Consider the following 17,827-nt stretch of genomic DNA (forward strand, 5'->3'; position numbering starts at 1 on the left):
TACAGGTGTCATTTCATTAAAACCTAACTTGAATATTTTGGACCCAGGCTACCTCCCTCCTAAGTGTTACATCCTCAATACCTTCTTATGTATCTTTAGACATATTATACACCTCTTCAGATACAATTTGTTCTGCAATCACACATACCTCATAAGCCAAATTTTCTTGCTTTTACTTCTTTGTTAAAGAGAAAAAACAAGACAAACCTTAAAATTCAGAATATAGGTAATATCTAAATAACTTTGGACCACATTTTACAAAGTTTATACTACATATCCAGCAGGGCTGACAAATGTTAAAGAACAGCTCATACAAATTTTACAAATTGCCCAATGTACAATTTAGCAAGCAACATATCAGCTTAAACATATTTCATCTAAATAAGAGATACAAATATGTGACCTCTTTGGGTAAGTTACCAGAGAACTAAAAATTTTTAACTTCAAAACAAATACAGATTTAAAATTTTGGTGACAATACTTCAATGTTAATTCATACATATTTCTAAAATCTGATACCAGAATAAACGAGTTCACAATTTTAGCATGTACTAGTTAAAAGTAATTACTTCTTACAATTTCAGAATCAGAATTCCAAATTCAGAATCAGAATTCCAATTTAAACATGCACAGCCCCAAAATTTAAGGTGACAGAAAACTGTCCTTTTAAGTCCCTCTACAGGGCTTTAAAAAATTGGCAGACTTTAGGACCATAGGGGGAGAGGGTTGGAGAAATTTGGATTGTCCAGCTGCAGATCTGTGGCTCATTGACTAGCTCACCCTCCATGTCAGAAATGCAGGAGGGGGCTTGTCAAAGATGTTGGGACACCAGTTTAAAACTCAGAAGAATCCAGACCATCCAGGGACACCAACCTAGCCAGAAGAGATTCCATAAGCCTTTCCAAGGGAGAGAAGTATTTTTTTTTCCTTTTGCAGTTTATGTGTGTGTGTATGTATATATATATATATACATATATGTATATATATATATATATATAGTTCTTTTTTCTTCTTTTTTTCCTGTAAACCTCAGGTTTAGGCCCTCAGAAAGCTTTTAGCCATATAAACTAGGCAGTATTTAACAGTATTTAATCCCTATATATTTCGGTGCTTTATTCCAATTCTTCCTAAAGGACCATTTTTCCCAGTACACTAGATAGGTTTTTAAAGCCAGCTAACTTAGATTGGTTCTTTCCCAAGGTCCACAGTATCTTATCTTTTTTTTTTTTTTTTTTTTTTTTTTTAATGGAGAACTCACCTGAACTCACTTGATCTTACCAGAGTGGAATGGCTTAGAATTTTCCAATATCAAAGGGAAATTGGAACCTTTTATGGACTCTAACCAACTAAATTCTCCCAATCCCTAATCCTAGTCACCCAGGCAGCTGCCAGTTCTTGGCAAAGGCAAAGTCCTCTTATTACTTGAATTGCTTAAAGTCTATCTCTCCTTCCTCCTCCCCTCCCCCCCCCATTGCTTGGCCTATTTGGGTAGTGCACTCACCTGACTGATTTCAAACTTTTCCCAGCTAACTTATCTCCTAGACCAATTTAATCCTTTATCTTTGCTAGCTCACTTCCTTTTTTGCTTTCTCTGAATGTCTGTCTTTGGAAATTTACTCAATCAGAGAGGGAGCTCCTAAGCTGAGTCCGAGGACCACCATAGACCCTTCTGTAGGGCAACTGCCCAAGAATTCAGTATGGGAGAGACCCTTCATAAACAGAAATATTCCATAATGAGCCCCTAAACTGTGTGGGACAGTAATCCTTATGCAAATTAAAATCAGAGACTCTAAAGGTAAAAAGCAAAAAAAAATCATTTATTATGATCTTGTGAGAAAGGGCAACTCCCAACAAACAAGATGTTAGTAGAGAAGTGAAAAGTACAAAACTTAATATTATATAGACCAGAAACCTCATCACCACCAGCTTTACTTCCATTGTTAGGGGGAGTCCAGGCTTATACCCTAAATGTGGAAATCTATCCCAGAAACAAAAGGATACTAATAAATAACAACCTTTTTGCCCATCAAGTACTTAAATGTTTAAATGCTAATGGAGGGAGGGGGAAGAAACAGGAGGGGAAATGTTCATCTAAGAAAATAGAATACCTGCAGCTTTTTAGCTGTAGCTCAACTTGTTACTCCAAAGACTCAAGCCACAATTAAGGTGTAGTTCAAGGCCACATTCCATGAGAAGTCTTCATTCAATTTATCCCATTCATCTGGAAGTGAATAGCATGTTTTATCATTAGTCCTTTGGAATTGTGGTTGATCATTCTATTGATTAGACTTAGTCTTTCAAAGTCGAATATCTTTATGACATTATTGTTGTTATATCAATTTTTCTCCTAGTTCTACTCATTTCACTTTGTATCAGTTCACACAATTCCTCACAAATTTTTGAAACCATCTCCTTCATCATTTTTTATACCACAACAATATTTCATTGTATTCCTATTTCATAATTTGTTTTACCACTTTACAGGAATGGGCATTTCCTCAGTTTCTAATCCTTTGGAGCTACAAAAAAATATTTTGTTCATATTGCTCCTTTTCCTCTTTGAAAGTAATGTGAAGCAAAAATGGTAATGGCGTGGTCTTACCATTATTCCTCTAGATTTGTTGTTTTTCTCTTTTTCTTTTTTTATCACCTTTGTCAACCATATGAAAGTGAAATAGTACTTCAGAGATGTTTTAATTTGCATTTCTTTAATTATTAGTGATTTAGAGTACTTTTAAACATAGCTATTGATAGATTAGATTTATCCCTCTTAAAATTTCCTATTGATATCCTTTGACTATTAATCATTAGGGAATGGTAAAGTTTCCTTTCTAAGAGGGAGCTGTCTCTTCTATTCTATATGTATTCTGTATCTAATGATTTGCATGTTCTCTACTCAATTAGTAATGAATCATTTTGAAGTCAGAGATTATTTAACTTCATGTGTATCTCTAGCACTTAGCTTGGTGACTGGATCATAGTAACCACTTAATACATGTTTACTACTTGATAAATCTATATCATTATTGGGAGATGTCTTTAGCGAAGTACCATATGATTCAGTCCTTGCCTAGTTCTGTTCAGCATGTTCATCAATAAGTTGAATAAGGGTGGGGTTTCTAAATTTTTACAGTCATAGAATTTGAATGAAAAACTAATTTATGGGATAATAGAAATAGGATCCATCAAGACCTTAACAGATTCAAATAGTGGGCTAAAAGCAAAAATTAAAATAAAAATGTGAAGTACAATATTAGGGCTATTTTCATATTGGCAAAATTGGGGGAAATGTGACTATAAAGTAGTTCATATGAAGATAGGATCAGCATTGTCATGGCCTCCAAGCTTCATACAAGAGACAAAGAGTCTCCATCTCAAACCAAAAATAACAATAATAATAAGCCATACGTACTATTCTTGACAGGAGGGGTTATGGTCCTACTATTGTTTGTTCTTGTCAGCTTACATTTGGAGAAGTGTGTCTACCAACTTGGGCTTCACATTTTATGAGGGAAGCTGCAAGATATCCAAAGAAAGGCATTCAAAATGATAAAGTGACTCATAATTATGGCATAAAAAATTGGTTGAAGGAACTAATCATGTTTAGCTTGGAGAAGCCTTAAAGGACATATGATAACAGCCTCCAAATAAAAGAAGGGTTGGCATATGGAATGCCAAATGCATTTTGCACCTGGCAGATTCATGACCAATCTGAGGGAATCACAGAGAAGACAACTTAGATTCAACATTAAAAAATGTTATTGCAATTGAAACTATAGAAAATGAAACAAACACCTCTGTGATACTGGGAAAATGAGAGTAAGACATTGGGAGTAATGTTTTAGATGGAATTTAAGTGGTATGCATCATTTTGGTAGGGCCTAAACTACGTCTCTGACAGAGGAATTAATCAATTATCAAGAATATATCAAGTATCTACCTTGTACCAGACACTACAAAGCACTAGAGATAAATGGACAAAAATGAAATTTTCTGCCTTAATTAAGCTTCCATTCAATCGTAGAAAACATCTTGCATTTATATAAGTATATGTAAGATATTTACAAGAGAAATATAGCATATTTTAGAAGGGAAGGAATTAACATCTGGAGTAATATAGAAATCTCCATGCAGAAGATAATGCTTGAATTGCAGTTGAAAGAAAACTGGGGATACAAGGAGACTCCTTGTTCCATAACTTTATAGAAGAGGAAGCCCAACACATTTGAAAAAACATTGTTATTGCAGTGATGAGACTTGAGTTAGAATTTTGGCTCTGTCATTTAGTACCTTGTAACTGTGGACTAAGTATAAATTGAGGCCCCCAGACTAAATGATCTCCAAGATCTCTTCCAAATCTGCAACTGTGATCCTGTGATCTCCTGTAAAATTTAAGCATCCTTAGAAATGAATGTAAGATAAAATGCTATATTAAAATCATTTAATATAAATATAACATTCAAAATGTAATTATTGATCTCCAAAATAAAAATTCCTTAATTTTCCAGGACTTTGAAGAGTTTTTCTAACTGGATTTAAAACTTCTGATTAGTAACTCTGCTTATTGGACTATAAGTCTGTGGAGATTTCATGCACTCTATAATTCATGAAAGATAATTGTTAAGAAGTGTAAGTAAAATTAATTCTTAAATGATATTACATTAAGTGAACCTAGAACATAAAAAGAAATTATTGGTAAATTTGTTAAATAGATAATACTTCTTGGCTACTTATAATACGATTGCTTGGCAGAAAATTATAATTATGGGATTTCAGCTAGAAATCTAAGAAATAATCTCGACCAACTCCTCATTTTGAAGATGAGGGCAAGAGAAGTTCCAAGAGGTTGAAATTTATCCAAGGATTAAAAAAAAAAAAAAAAAAAACAGGTAATTGGCAGAGCCAGGATTGGAATCTATCTGTGCTGACACTAAAATTACATCTTTTTTCCATTAGAGAAGATCACCATTGCTATTGGAGTGTCATTTATATCTAAGAATATTAAGCAGGAAATGATCCTTTCATATGCATTCCTCTTCTACAAATATATAGTGTTACAATGATATGGTTTTATAATTTTCAAAATTTTTATTCATTTATCTCATTTTAACTTCGCAAGAATTCTGTGAAGTTGAGGTATTAATATCTTCATTTTAGAGATGAGAAACTGAAATTTAGAGGAAACACTCAAAATCTCTTGCCAAAGACATAAATGAAATCTGAGCATTTCAATTCATTGTATGGATATTTCTATTGATACAAATATCTGGCTTGCTATAAGATATCATATAATTGAATTTTTTATATTTTCATAAATAGCTAGTCAAGTACCTACCTGATATAGAAAGATATGTACATTTAAATCCTCTTCTTCTCAAATAATTTAATGACCTATGTGAAAATTGTAAATATCCTCTGCCCAGCTTTTAACTGGAAGTCATTTGTGTTATAAACTGTCATCTCAGGTGATGATAATTTATTCCCTTGTTCAAATTCTAACACAAAGTCCAGTGATTTAATCTCTGGGTCAGAATTAAGATACATTTATAAAAAGTTTTGGCATTTACTTACAAGCCAATTGAGATAAATACAGAATGAAAATGAAAATATATATACATTATAACACACACATATATGTATATGAATACACATATATACATATATGCAAATACAGATATTTATATATAGTTGATCAATACATAGAGATATATAGATATACATATGTATACATATAGACACTTTTGACTCAAGTTTATAGTCAATGTTTTAATCCAAATATAACACATACCTATTATGATTCATCTTTTGCATTCACTCTTCCATCTGAGCCCATTAAGATCCTGGAGCCTGATTATCATCCAGTATAATAGTGTTCCCTCAATGTTAAATAGAACTGGACAAAGAACCAAACCATGTGATATCCCACAGTATATATACACATGCATTTGTATGTACATTTTCACATATGTATACAATTTACATATCCATGTATCCCAAGCCAAACATTCAATCTAATACAAATATATAATGAACTAATTATTTGACTTTGTATAAATTCAAGCAAATGGTGAGGGAAAAAGTTGTCCTACTGAATTTTTCACTTTTCAAGTGATTGTTATTGTGTTGACACTGTCTCAGAGAACTTTATTCCTGAGACTGTATTCAATTACTTTCACATATATGTCTTACTTGTATGTTCTTATGTGACATAAAATTAAGAAGTTAATTTAATGGGAAAAAAAATCTAATATTGAATTTGCATTCTGGCAACATTGTATTAGGGAAGAAATGCTGGGTTTGTACACAGATGTCATTGTGTACAGCTCCCAGCTCTGACATTGACTACTTATCTGTCATCAGGCAAATAATTGAACTTCTCTAGACCTCTGTTTTCTTAGATGTAAAATGAGAGGATTTTACTAGATTGCCTTTAACATCCCTTGTAATTCTGTATCTATGATCCTATGACTCTGTAAGCAAAGAAAATTGGTAGAATTTTTCAATCATTCATTGCTTCAATTTTGTATACACACATACAAAATTAATTATATATTTTTAATAATTAGGGGATAGATGAATGGAGCAGTTCTGAACAATATGAACTATCCACTTAATGTTTCATTTATCTTTGGAATTCCAAGAAGATCCAAAATTAAAATGAGTATTTTAAAGATCAATGTGAATGAGTAGGGATATACATGTATATTTTCCTGAAAATGGGTAGGGCAAGCACTTTGAGATTATAGTTGGGGAAGGGCAAAATGTGAAGGCTGGATGGCCATTTCTCTAGGAAATCACAGAGGGGGCTCCAGGTATACATTAGATTAGATAGTTGTTAAGGTCTCTTCCAAATAAAGGAAAGAATCATTAACTACAAAGTTAGGATCTGATATGGGAGAATGTTATTAGAGGAAAAAAGACCTTATACCTATGGAGTACTGAAAAACTGGCAGCTAAAATGAAGATTGGATTTATAGTACAGGTTATTTTATTTAGAAAGATCATATGACCTAGAAAATATGTTACTAGTATATGAGAGATCCAGTTTGGGGGGACATTTTGGAAATGTCATTGAGGGGATAGTTAATGAGTATTTCATGGGAAGGAAAATAAATTAGAATTCTGTGACTAATAAATTTGTCTGAAATAGTCCAAATGGTGATTATCAAAGATTGAATTTGAAAAGCATAACTTCCTTTTTTGACTTCATATCTGAGAAGGCACTGTCCATTCTAGGAATGAAAAAATTTAGTTTTTCTTTACCTAAACATACAGTCATAATTAAGTCATGATGGGAAGGCAAGGAAAATGGTCCTTGGGTGCCTTGAAACTTATGTAAAACTGTAAAAAAGAGCCAAATAGATTTGCCATAGGATGCCCACTCTGCCTTATTAATCCCCAGAAACATTACTTTTATCAGTTATGTTCATTGAAGCTCATAGATTTATAACTACAGTGTCATTGGGGGAGTTGAAGGAATGGAATTTTTTCTACCACATAAAACCACAAGAAAATGCCAAATGTACCCCTAAATTATTAAGACTTAGAGTTCAGTAAATCAATTATACATCTGGACACATTTTCTCTCATAACAAAAAAAAAATGTGTCAAATGTTTTTAATAGCTGTCTACACCACAATGGCACTTAAGCAGTACTTGCTATGTGCAGAGGACTATGGTAAGTTAAAGCTGTAGTTTTGTTTTTGTTTTGTTTTTTTTTTTTTTTTCTCTCAAAGAGTCCAATAGTGCGTGTATGCTGTGTATAAAACTGTAGAAGCATTTTTAATTAAAGGTCTTTTTTTTGTAGCATCAGCGAACCATCCTCTCTAATAATAATAAATATGCATTACATGTAAAAAGTAGATAATATTGACTATTAGAAAAGCTATTTTAATATTAAGTAGTTAACAGTGAGAATATACCTATAAATATCACTCTAATATATTGTCATGAAAAAGTATGGAATGTGTGGAAGGGAGATGCTCAGAACTGAAGGTAGTTGGGTAATTTGATTTTTAAATACCTGGATTTGTTTCTAAAAACAAGTCTAAGTGAAGTAACACACACAGTAGAGTTTCAAATTTGAAGTTGTTGATATTCTAAAAGTATAATGAAATTTCAAGTATAATTCCAATCCATCACTTCATCCACCTTCAATGCACCCTTAGAAGTAAATATGTTTTTAAAACTTGGTAATAGAGCTCTGTGTTTCTGCTGGAAGTGGTAGAAAGGTAAATTGCAGGCAGACATTTACTGTACAAACCACTGATAACCAGGAATTTATAATGGAAAAGGTGTTCCAACTTTAACTCTGACTGGAAGCTCAGAAGTGGCACTATAATTAAACCTCCTTGCCTTGATTCTTAGCCAGGATTACTCCTGGAGACCTTAATCATAGCGCCAACAGAAGGGGAAGTAACCATCAGCAAGAGCAAAATTTTAATCTGAGAGTACTTTTATTTTTTAATCTGCTATGGGAAAGCTCTAAAATAATAATAATAATAATAATAATAATAATAATAATAATAATAATAATAATAATAATCGCGTGTCAGAGGAAGAAACAAAATTAACCCTGATATTGGGTCTTGACCTACGGTCAATTTTCTCCAAGACATACACATACCTTTTTGAGAAATTTAGCCATTGTAATCTTCTTTCCATTTGGAGTCCAAGAATGGAGAACATTGGAAGACGCTAAGAACCAGCAAATCGAATTTCTTCAGGCAGACTGAGCAAAACAGAGGTGAAGAGGAAGTCTCCGGGGCGTGAGGTGATTAAGGGAAGGGGGCGGGGGATGATGGTGAAGCTGGGAAAGGACCAGGAGGACAAGTCTTATTCCTGACTGGCTGAAGAGGTTTTAGAGAGAGACAAATAGCTTGGTCTAAAGAGGTGGGAGCTGTCCAACTTTTCAGCAGCTCCTGCGCTCTGGGGTTCAGGCTTTCTGGATTGTAGAGGAGATTACCAGCAGCCAATGTTGGCGCTGCTGCTCCTGCTGCTTCAAACTGCTAAGGCTCCCGGAGCAGCAGCACCGCCTAAGGAAGGAAGGGGGAACCCTTAGGGAAAGGAACACAGCTCCACACGCCTCACTGTCTGACTTGGAAAACCTCACAGCTTCACTCAGCCACCACTTCTTTGGATCGGAAGCCTCTTTTATACTCCCTCCTGGTCCTGGAGTTCTCTCTTAGAGTTCCATCTTTTCAGGGACTGATTGGTACGGTCTCTTGTGGCTTGCAGTGGAGAGCTCAGCTTTTTCAGGCTCTTTCATCCAGAAGCAGCCAGTGAAGCAGGAGCAGCAGATTCTCAGAGGCGCACCCGACAGCCAGGTCCACCAAGCTTAGCAGAAGCAACCCAGAGACCGAGAGAGAGAATGGAGGCAGAGGGCAGCAGTGTGCCAGCTCAGGCTGGCAGTGGCAACGAGGGCAGCGACGGGACCGGTGGTGGGGCCACACTGAAAGCCCCCAAACATCTGTGGAGACATGAACAGCACTATCAATACCAGCTCCGGCAACATCAATTCCGCCTCTTGCCTCCTCACCACCACCATCCTCCACCTCCGCCTCTACCCCAGTCCCAGTCCCAGTCTCAACCCCAGTCCCAAGTCCAACCCCAGCCCCAGTGCCCCTTGCAGCAGCAGCAGCCACCTCCACCTCCACCACCTCCTCTGCCACCGCCACCGCCACCACCACCTCCAGTGGCTACTCGGGGCCGCTACGGGGGCAGCAGTGGCTCCAGTAGGGTCAGGCACAGGGGCTACTCCGATACGGAGCGCTACTTGTACTGCAGAACCATGGATCGTGCATCCTATGCGGTGGAGACGGGACACCGACCAGGCTTAAAAAAATCCAGAATGTCTTGGCCCTCCTCATTTCAGGGACTGAGACGGTGAGTGGAATTTCTTCTTTATTTCAGTACCCCTGGAACCTTTTCCCTCTTGCCCTCTTCCTCCCCTAAACAAGATCCCCATGGAATTTTCTTTTGAGAGTCCCATCTCTAGTTGTAGTTGTTTATCTTGCGCTCTTGAAGCCTTTTGACAGAAATTATGGGGGTGAGGTTAAGAGGATAGCCTGGCAGGAGAAGGGTGTGGAAAGTCTGTCCTTGATTTTAAGTATGAATCTAGTGAGGATGTAGTTGTGACTATTTATTTAACACTTCCTCAAGAATGTCTTTAAAATGTTATCTTCCCTCCCAATTTTCTGTGTTCCCCACCCCCTTCTCCTAGATCTCTCATCTATCTCTGGGTTAGAAAGAGTTGGACTCCTCCCTACACCAAATAGATTAGGAGCTAGGGGAACAAGCCTGGATATCTGGTGAGGTGAGGGCTTGAAATTAGCTGTGTTCCAATGATGGGGGGAGAGGAGGAAACGAAACTGTTTAGAGTTACCTCCTTAGTCTGTTCAGTGAGGAAGGGGCAAGAGCAGTAGGATAAAAGCAAGCTGGAGCTAGAATTAGAGACCAAAGAATGAAACTCAAGTTTCTCTTTGACAAGTTGGAAAAGTAAATGAAATGGTGAAAGGAAGAACGAAACACGTGGGTGACTTGAAGAGTTAGAGGGAAATGCTCAGCAATTCTCAGGAAAGGGTGTTTTTTAGTTGGCAGGCTGCTGCAGTGAAGACTGTTCTGTGTTCAGGGGTGTGTGTGTGTGTGTGTGTGTGTGTGTGTGTGTGTGTGTGTGTGTGTGTGTAAGAGGGAGAGAGAGCTAGAGAGCCAGATCAAGAGAGAGGAAGAGAGAGAGGGGGAAAGGGAGGGGAAGAGAGAGAGAAAAAGAGAAGGAGAGGAGAGAAAAGGGAAGAGAGGGAGAGAGAGGAGGAGGAGAGAGAGAGAGACAGAGAGACAGAGACAGACAGCAAGAGAGACAGAGAGAGAGGAAAGGAGGGAAAGGGGAAAGGAAAGAGGAGAGATGGGAAAGGGGAGAGGAGAGAAGAGAAAAGGGAGAGGAGAAAAGGAAGGAAGGAAGGAAGGAAGGAAGGAAGGAAGGAAGGAAGGAAGGAAGGAAGGAAGGAAGGAAGGAAGGAAGGAAGGAAGGAAGGAAGGAAGGAAGGAAGGAAGGAAGGAAGGAAGGAAGGAAGGAAGGAAGGAAGGAAAAGAAAAAAATATATAAGAGAAGAAGTAGAAACAGACACCAAGATTAGCAACAGACAGTTTTTGGTTATTCAATTACAGTTTCCTCTGAAAGAAAGTAAAATTATCTGAAAGAAGAGGAAGGCATGTATATGCTAAAAGAGTTGTAACAAGGCTATTTTTAAAAGGAAGTGAATATTGGAAGGAACTAGTTAACTTGAAAGGTCACTGAACTCTAGGAGAAAATGGGTTCATTTTCCTAACAGGTTTGGAAGTGGAAATGGGGATGGAGTGAAGAGTCCACCTTTGAACATGAATGGCTTTTATTAGCAAAGCAAAAATCCTCTTCTTACTTCTTTATTCCAGACCTCAGGAAATTAATTAATTCTCACTTGCCCTGTAGCAATCCAGAATGAATCTGTGGGTAAATGGCTCAAATACAGGTCTGGGGTAAAGCATCAAATATGTAATTTGAATTGAGACAGAAATGTGGAAAGCTCAGACTATTATGTGCATCTCAATCTCAGATGTGCACTAGCTCAGATTTATTGGATGTTTGTAATACTGAGTATATGTATGTAAATATGTGCGTCTGTATGAATGTTGTTTACTCAAAAGATAATAGAATCTAGCAAAAAATTTGAGCTTGTTCGCCAACTCACAGGTTTCCCTTCCTTATCCTTATATAGGTCCCTCCTCCTTCCTTGCAGGACACACACACACACACACACACACACACACACACACACACACACACACACAAACACTTTCTCTGAGCTCCTTCAGGATACATGACCTTGATCATGACGTCATTATTTCCCTTTGGTATTCAATATTGTGGTGTACTTTTCTCTTATGCAAGAGTTCAACCAGATCAGTTTCCATTTGGAATATTAGAAAGATTTTAAGAAATTCTTAAACTAAAGCAGAAGTTTGACTTTTGGATTTGTCCCTGCAGCACCCTAAAATGAGCTAAACTTTTTTTTGTTTCCAGAAGCAAGGGTACCATTAATGCCTGAGTGTTATGTTATTTAGGTCTTTACAGCTATCTTGAAGAATAGAGTCAGCTTTGAAAACCTAGCATAAAGGATTTAAGGCCACTGACACAAAATAGGGATTGTATTTTTATGTGAATTACACAGAAACTTAGTACATTAGTTTATGGGGAGGTAGCCTTTTATAGGGGGAAATAAGGTAAGGCCTGGCACCAAAGTCTACCTCTGAAAATTAAGTAGGTGAGTGATACAAAATCCTTATTTATAAAATGAGGATAATGTTATCAGCCACTAAAAATAGGCATTATTTACCTTTTTAAGCTCTTTATATATGTTCATTATAATTCAGTATGATTAAAAATTTAAATATTGATTCATTGTGTGTGGTCTTTATTGGTTTCATTTTCAAAGAAAAGGATATATTTGAGGCAAGCCCAAATAAGGAAACTTATGTTAATTAAGATACATATTATGACATTTTAAATATTTGAATTCACTTTGCTTTTATATAGGTTTATATATAATGGCTAATTAAAGATGTCTTTAATTTTGAAGTTTCATAGTCAATAAAAATTCATGCTATACATTAACATTTAGATATAGGTGATAATGTGGATTTTAGAGCTCACTACTGTCCAAATTGAACATCTTTGGGAATGAAATTCTCCCTATCACTTACGTTTTTAACATATATTCTCTACCAGTGCCTCTATTGCTTACTTTCCACATATATTTTCTACCAGTGCATCTAATGTTTACTTTTTCCTGATTGTAAGAGAACAGAACAGCTTTAAATAAACAATTTTCTAAAATAAATGGTGCCAGGAAGTTCATAGAAATTGTACTTATTAATGATCTCAGGAAATGCAAAAAAAAAACCCAAAACAAAACAAAACATGGAGCTTATTCTGATTGGAACCTCAGAATGTAAAACCCAAATTAGCCTTAAACATTTGGAGATATTCAAAAAATGACAGGCAGTACAGCTTTGTAAAGCTTTGATAGCTTTTAACTTTCAGCATAATTCCCAGCTGGTACAACAGGGTTGTGCATTCTGTTAGAGCATGAATACCTTTTAAAAGTAATGTTCTTTTGTAATTCATTTATATATTTTTAAAGCATTCAAGGGAATCAGAAGTGGTGGGATTCATTCATCTTGTTTGCAGTGACCTTCCAAATAAACAAGAAAGAGTATACTTTTATTAACAAATATTTTAATCATACTATTCAATTTGTAGATTTCAGCTGTCCATCCAATTAATGTCTCTGAAAATTCCTCATGGAAAGATTGGCTGATTTCCTGTGGATATTCATTTAAAAGATGCTTTCCCCTTATTTTTAAGCTGTATACTACAACTATAATAAAAAAGATAGCCGTTTCCAGCCACTATGGAAGTATTTGCAGAAGTTATTGCTGTGTCTTCTGAAAACATCTATATTTTGTTATGTGGAACAGATTGATTAAAAAGATATAATCTTAACTTCAAATATCAGTATGGAAAATTTAATATAAATGTAATAATTCTTATAAACAGCAGACAACCTTCACTTATTCCTATAAATAATACTTTAGATGTTGTAATAAATGAAGACAGTTTAAGGAAATCTTATGTTCAAAGTTATCTATCTAGAAATATAGGCTTCAAGTTTTTAAGCTCAGTTGTAAATGAAATTTTAAAAAAATAAATTTTGGTGATATGAAACATATTTGCTCCATTAAAACATGAATAAATCTGTTGGACACTATATTTTGAACTTAGATTGTATTAAATAATCAGTTTGCTAAGTATTTCCTTAGAATTGATCAGACCTTTAATGGAGTTAACCAAATTAAATGAGTTTCTGGTTATTTTATAGATAGACTATGAATCTGTTTTTTGACTTTTATCTTTATGATTACTTTTTCTTCATTAAAAATAATGATGAATATTTTGAAAAACCCCTAAGGAATCAAATTCTAAAGTATAACATTCATATTGGGATACCAAATAGTGCCAACAATTCTCCAAATGTAATACTTCCTAGATTTCCTTCCTAAATTTCTAGGTAAAAGAAATGCAAACCAAAAAAGATGGCACTTGAGTTAGATATTTTTGAAGAGAAATTTTCTCATTTATCTGAAAAAGTATTTCTATGCATTAAATCCCATGTCAATTTTTGAGTGTTTTCTTAATTATATACTTTTAGACTTTTCAAGAGGCCATATATAATTACAAGGAAAACTTATTAGACAACAATATTGTTAAACTATTTAAATGATTGACATTTTTTTCTGTAGAATATTGTCTTCTCCATGTTGTCAAAAAACTTTCCAATGAGAATTGTTTTTAATATGTAACCTATATCCCAGTATATACAATGACACACATACACACACATATATACACATAACCGATTAAAAACTGATCTGTTCAAATTTTATCTATACCATTTATGAAAATAAATTTCTGGTTTTGATTTGCTATCTTTTTGTTTTTAATTCCTTTTCTTTAAATCTATTGCTTAGGTATTAAGAAAAACATATACTGGAAAGAGTATGAATCTTAGAATAAGACTTGTGAATTGTACTTCTGTCTCCAGTACTGGCTTGCTGTGCTTGTCAGAGTCTCTCTGCCTCCATTCCAGGGGATAATGATACTCCTATTATTTGCCTCACAGAGTTATTGACTGAAAAATGTACTGAAATCTTAAAACACTATTAAAATGCTACTATTGGAAAATAACAGCCTAAGTCAAAAGTTAAATTACATTACAATTTGTGTGTATATTGCAGGCTAAATGGACTTAGACAGAGTAAAAATGGGTAGACCGACTGTCTATAAGATTGTTAAATTAGCAAATTCCCACAAGATTAAATTAGAAGATATAAATTTACATTATATAGATTTAATCAGTCAAATGAATAATTTGCATAATACCATTGTTGATTGACTTTTTAAAATAATTGATTAATCCAGGTGTTTGTTTGTCCTGATATTTTGTAGACTTCTATTTTCTAATCATGCTGTGATACTGTATTGTCTCATAAAGACTCTAGTTTTCTTCAGCCCTGCTTGCTACAGAACCATCTTTTAACATTCACTATTTTAATTTTCTTTTGGCAAATAGCATTATATCTTTTCCAATTACATGTAAAGATAGTTTTCAGTATTCATTTTTATAAGATTTTGAATTCCAAATTCGTGTCCCTTCTTTTTCTCTTCCCCAACACAGTAAGTAGGCAATCTAATATAGGTTATACATTTATAGTCAAGGTAAACACATTTCCACTTTAATCATGTTGTTAAAAAAAGACAGAACAAAAGGGGAAAACACACAAAACCCCCACAAAAGTGAAAATAATATGCTATGATCTGCATACTCTTTGGTTTTTCTCTGAATGTGAATAGCATTTTCCAAAAGGAGTCTTTTGGAATTGTCTTGGATTGTTGTATTGCTGAAGAGAGGAAGGGAATCATGGTTGTTCATTGCATAGTTTGGCTGTTACTGGTTATAAAATTCTAGATCTGCTTACTTCACTCAGCTCTAGTTCATGTAAGTCTTTCTAGGTTTATTTTGAAATTTACCTCCTCATTATTTATTATAGCTTATTCAATCATTTCATTTTTTTATCTGTCTCTGAAATCTCTTAGTATTTGGAATAATTGATGTTCATGATGACAGCATACATTAAATAAAGTTTGTTATGTGCCAGGTATTGTGAAAAGCACTTTCTAATTAATATCAAATTTTATTATTGAAACTGAGGCAAACTGGAATTAAATTACTCACCAGAGACCCCAGTGCATTGTTGGTAGAGTTGTGAAACATCCAACCACTCTGGATAGCATTGTGGAACTATGTCCAAAGGGCTATCAAACTGTGCACACCATTTCACCCACTACTTGGTCTGTATCCCAAAGAAATAAAAAAGGAGGGAAAAGGACCCAATATGCAAAAATTTTTGTAGCAGCTTTTTGTGATAGCAAAGAATTAGAAAATAAGTAGATGACCATCAATTGGTGAATGGCTGATTAAGTTGTGATATATGAAGATAATGGAATATTATTGTTCTATAAAATGATGAACAAGCTGATTTTAGAAAGGCCTGGAAAGACTTACATGAACTGATGGTGAGTAAAACCAGGAGTACGTTGAACACAGTAAGAGCACAAATGTGTGATGATCAATTATGAAAGACTTGATTTTTCTTAGTGGTTCAGTGATCCAAAGCAATCCCAGTAGTCTTTGGACGGAAAATGCCATCTATATCCAGAAAAACAACAACAACAATAGATATTGAATAAAAATCAACACATGCTAATGTTCATTTCTTTTTTTTTCTGTTTTCCTCTTTCCTTTGGTTTTTCCCTTTTGCTCTAATTTTTCTCTCCCAACATTATTTATGAAGTAATGTGTATCAAAAATTAAAATAAAATTAAAATACAATAAATAAATAATTCACCAAAGTCACACAGCTAGTAATTATATGAGGCTGGATTTAAACTTGGGTCCTTCCAACTCTAGATTCAGTTCTCTATCAACCGTGTCACCTATCTAAAGATTTTCCAGGGAGGCCACATCTACAAACATGTCACTCTATAGTTTAAGCAGAATCCAAGTGAAACATCAGTCACAAAATAATAGACATTGTTGAAAGTAAAATTTGGAAAATGAATAAAGTTTGTTTTAAGAAGGAAGAAATTATTGTTAATATCTTAGAGATAGTTAACAAATATGTACATATCCAAATGTAATTATGCTTGCATTATACATTTTAATGAAGCAAGATTGTCTCCTATTATGTAATAAAGAATTTCATTATCCCAAATTGTTTATATTGAAGAGTATGTTACTTTTCCATTGGTCTAACAAGCTCCTTACTGTTATCTTGATGTGTTTATAACTTCTTACCCATGTCATGGGCTGCAGAAGGTTGGAAAACACTTGAGATACGGTGATATTTTGATGAATAAGGAAAGGACACCTAAATCTATTTATTTATCTGGAAAAGGTACTAAATCTACATGAGATAAATCTTTTGATATTTCAGGACATAATCATAAAGATTATTTTGTGTATTGTTTAGAAGTATAAAAAGAGAATCAAATATATTTTCTCACCCATAAAATAGTTCCATATGTATGATTCTTGTGAATTTAGTACAATTCTTTTGTAATGAAACCCTATTTAGGAAAAAAAAAAATGGGACTTTGTCCTAAGTTACTAAACAGGTTTGGAGTGTGCTAATAGAATGTATAATCTTAGCAGCTATGAATAACTCAGTACCAACTTAGAAAACTTAGTTAAATAAAAAGATTTCACTCTTATTTATCAAGAATGATTAAAATTGGAAACTTCAGGAACTTCCTTCCCTTATCTCCACTATCAGTAGTTATCTTGAAATATGTTCAGCTCTTGTGTAGCTCACACCCTTACCAAGCATCAGTCTCAAGGTGTCTCATCTTTCATTGCACATTTCCTAACATTTGCTCCTCACCTAAAAATGATTGGTTACAGCAATTATATATAACTAGGAAGTTATTATTTTCTCACTAACTCTTTAAATGTTTCATTGTACTTTTTAAGTTATAATTTAGAGAACTTCTGAAAATAATAAATGAACAAAGCACCAGTCAGAAATTTGTTTTGCATTTTTATAAATTATTCTGATTTTGCTAATTAAGCTAATTATTCATGCTCTAATATAATAGCAACTTATTATTTTTTTTAATCAATAAACGTGACACCATGATATGTTGCTTCTACTAACCACAGACAGCATATCTTGA

General features: G+C 34.4%; 1 protein-coding gene and 1 long non-coding RNA gene across 9 annotated transcripts in view; one reads left to right on the forward strand and one right to left on the reverse strand.

Moving 5' to 3' along the window:
- LOC141551139 (uncharacterized) overlaps positions 1–8,845 on the reverse strand; it is a 33,070-nt gene extending 24,225 nt beyond the window's left edge. Inside the window, exons 1-3 of the long non-coding RNA XR_012484791.1 lie at positions 8,627–8,845; positions 3,413–3,516; positions 2,109–2,221 (exon numbers count right to left, since the gene is read on the reverse strand). This is a non-coding gene — a long non-coding RNA (uncharacterized LOC141551139). The remainder of the gene's footprint in view (positions 1–2,108; positions 2,222–3,412; positions 3,517–8,626) is intronic.
- The window catches only part of PDE4D (phosphodiesterase 4D), a 1,915,283-nt gene that overhangs the window by 819,745 nt on the left and 1,077,711 nt on the right, over positions 1–17,827 (forward strand). For 2 of the 8 annotated variants that reach the window (XM_074282448.1, XM_074282449.1), the window contains exon 1: positions 9,076–9,885. The exons of the other annotated variants lie outside the window; for them this stretch is intronic. In XM_074282448.1, coding sequence (XP_074138549.1) covers positions 9,371–9,885 — 515 coding nt within the window. In that variant the 5' untranslated portion in view covers positions 9,076–9,370. Of the gene's footprint in view, positions 1–9,075; positions 9,886–17,827 lie in introns of those variants that run through there. 8 annotated transcript variants of the gene reach the window in all.

The sequence above is a fragment of the Sminthopsis crassicaudata genome, chromosome 1, assembly GCF_048593235.1.
Source record: "Sminthopsis crassicaudata isolate SCR6 chromosome 1, ASM4859323v1, whole genome shotgun sequence".
NCBI lineage: Eukaryota > Metazoa > Chordata > Mammalia > Dasyuromorphia > Dasyuridae > Sminthopsis > Sminthopsis crassicaudata.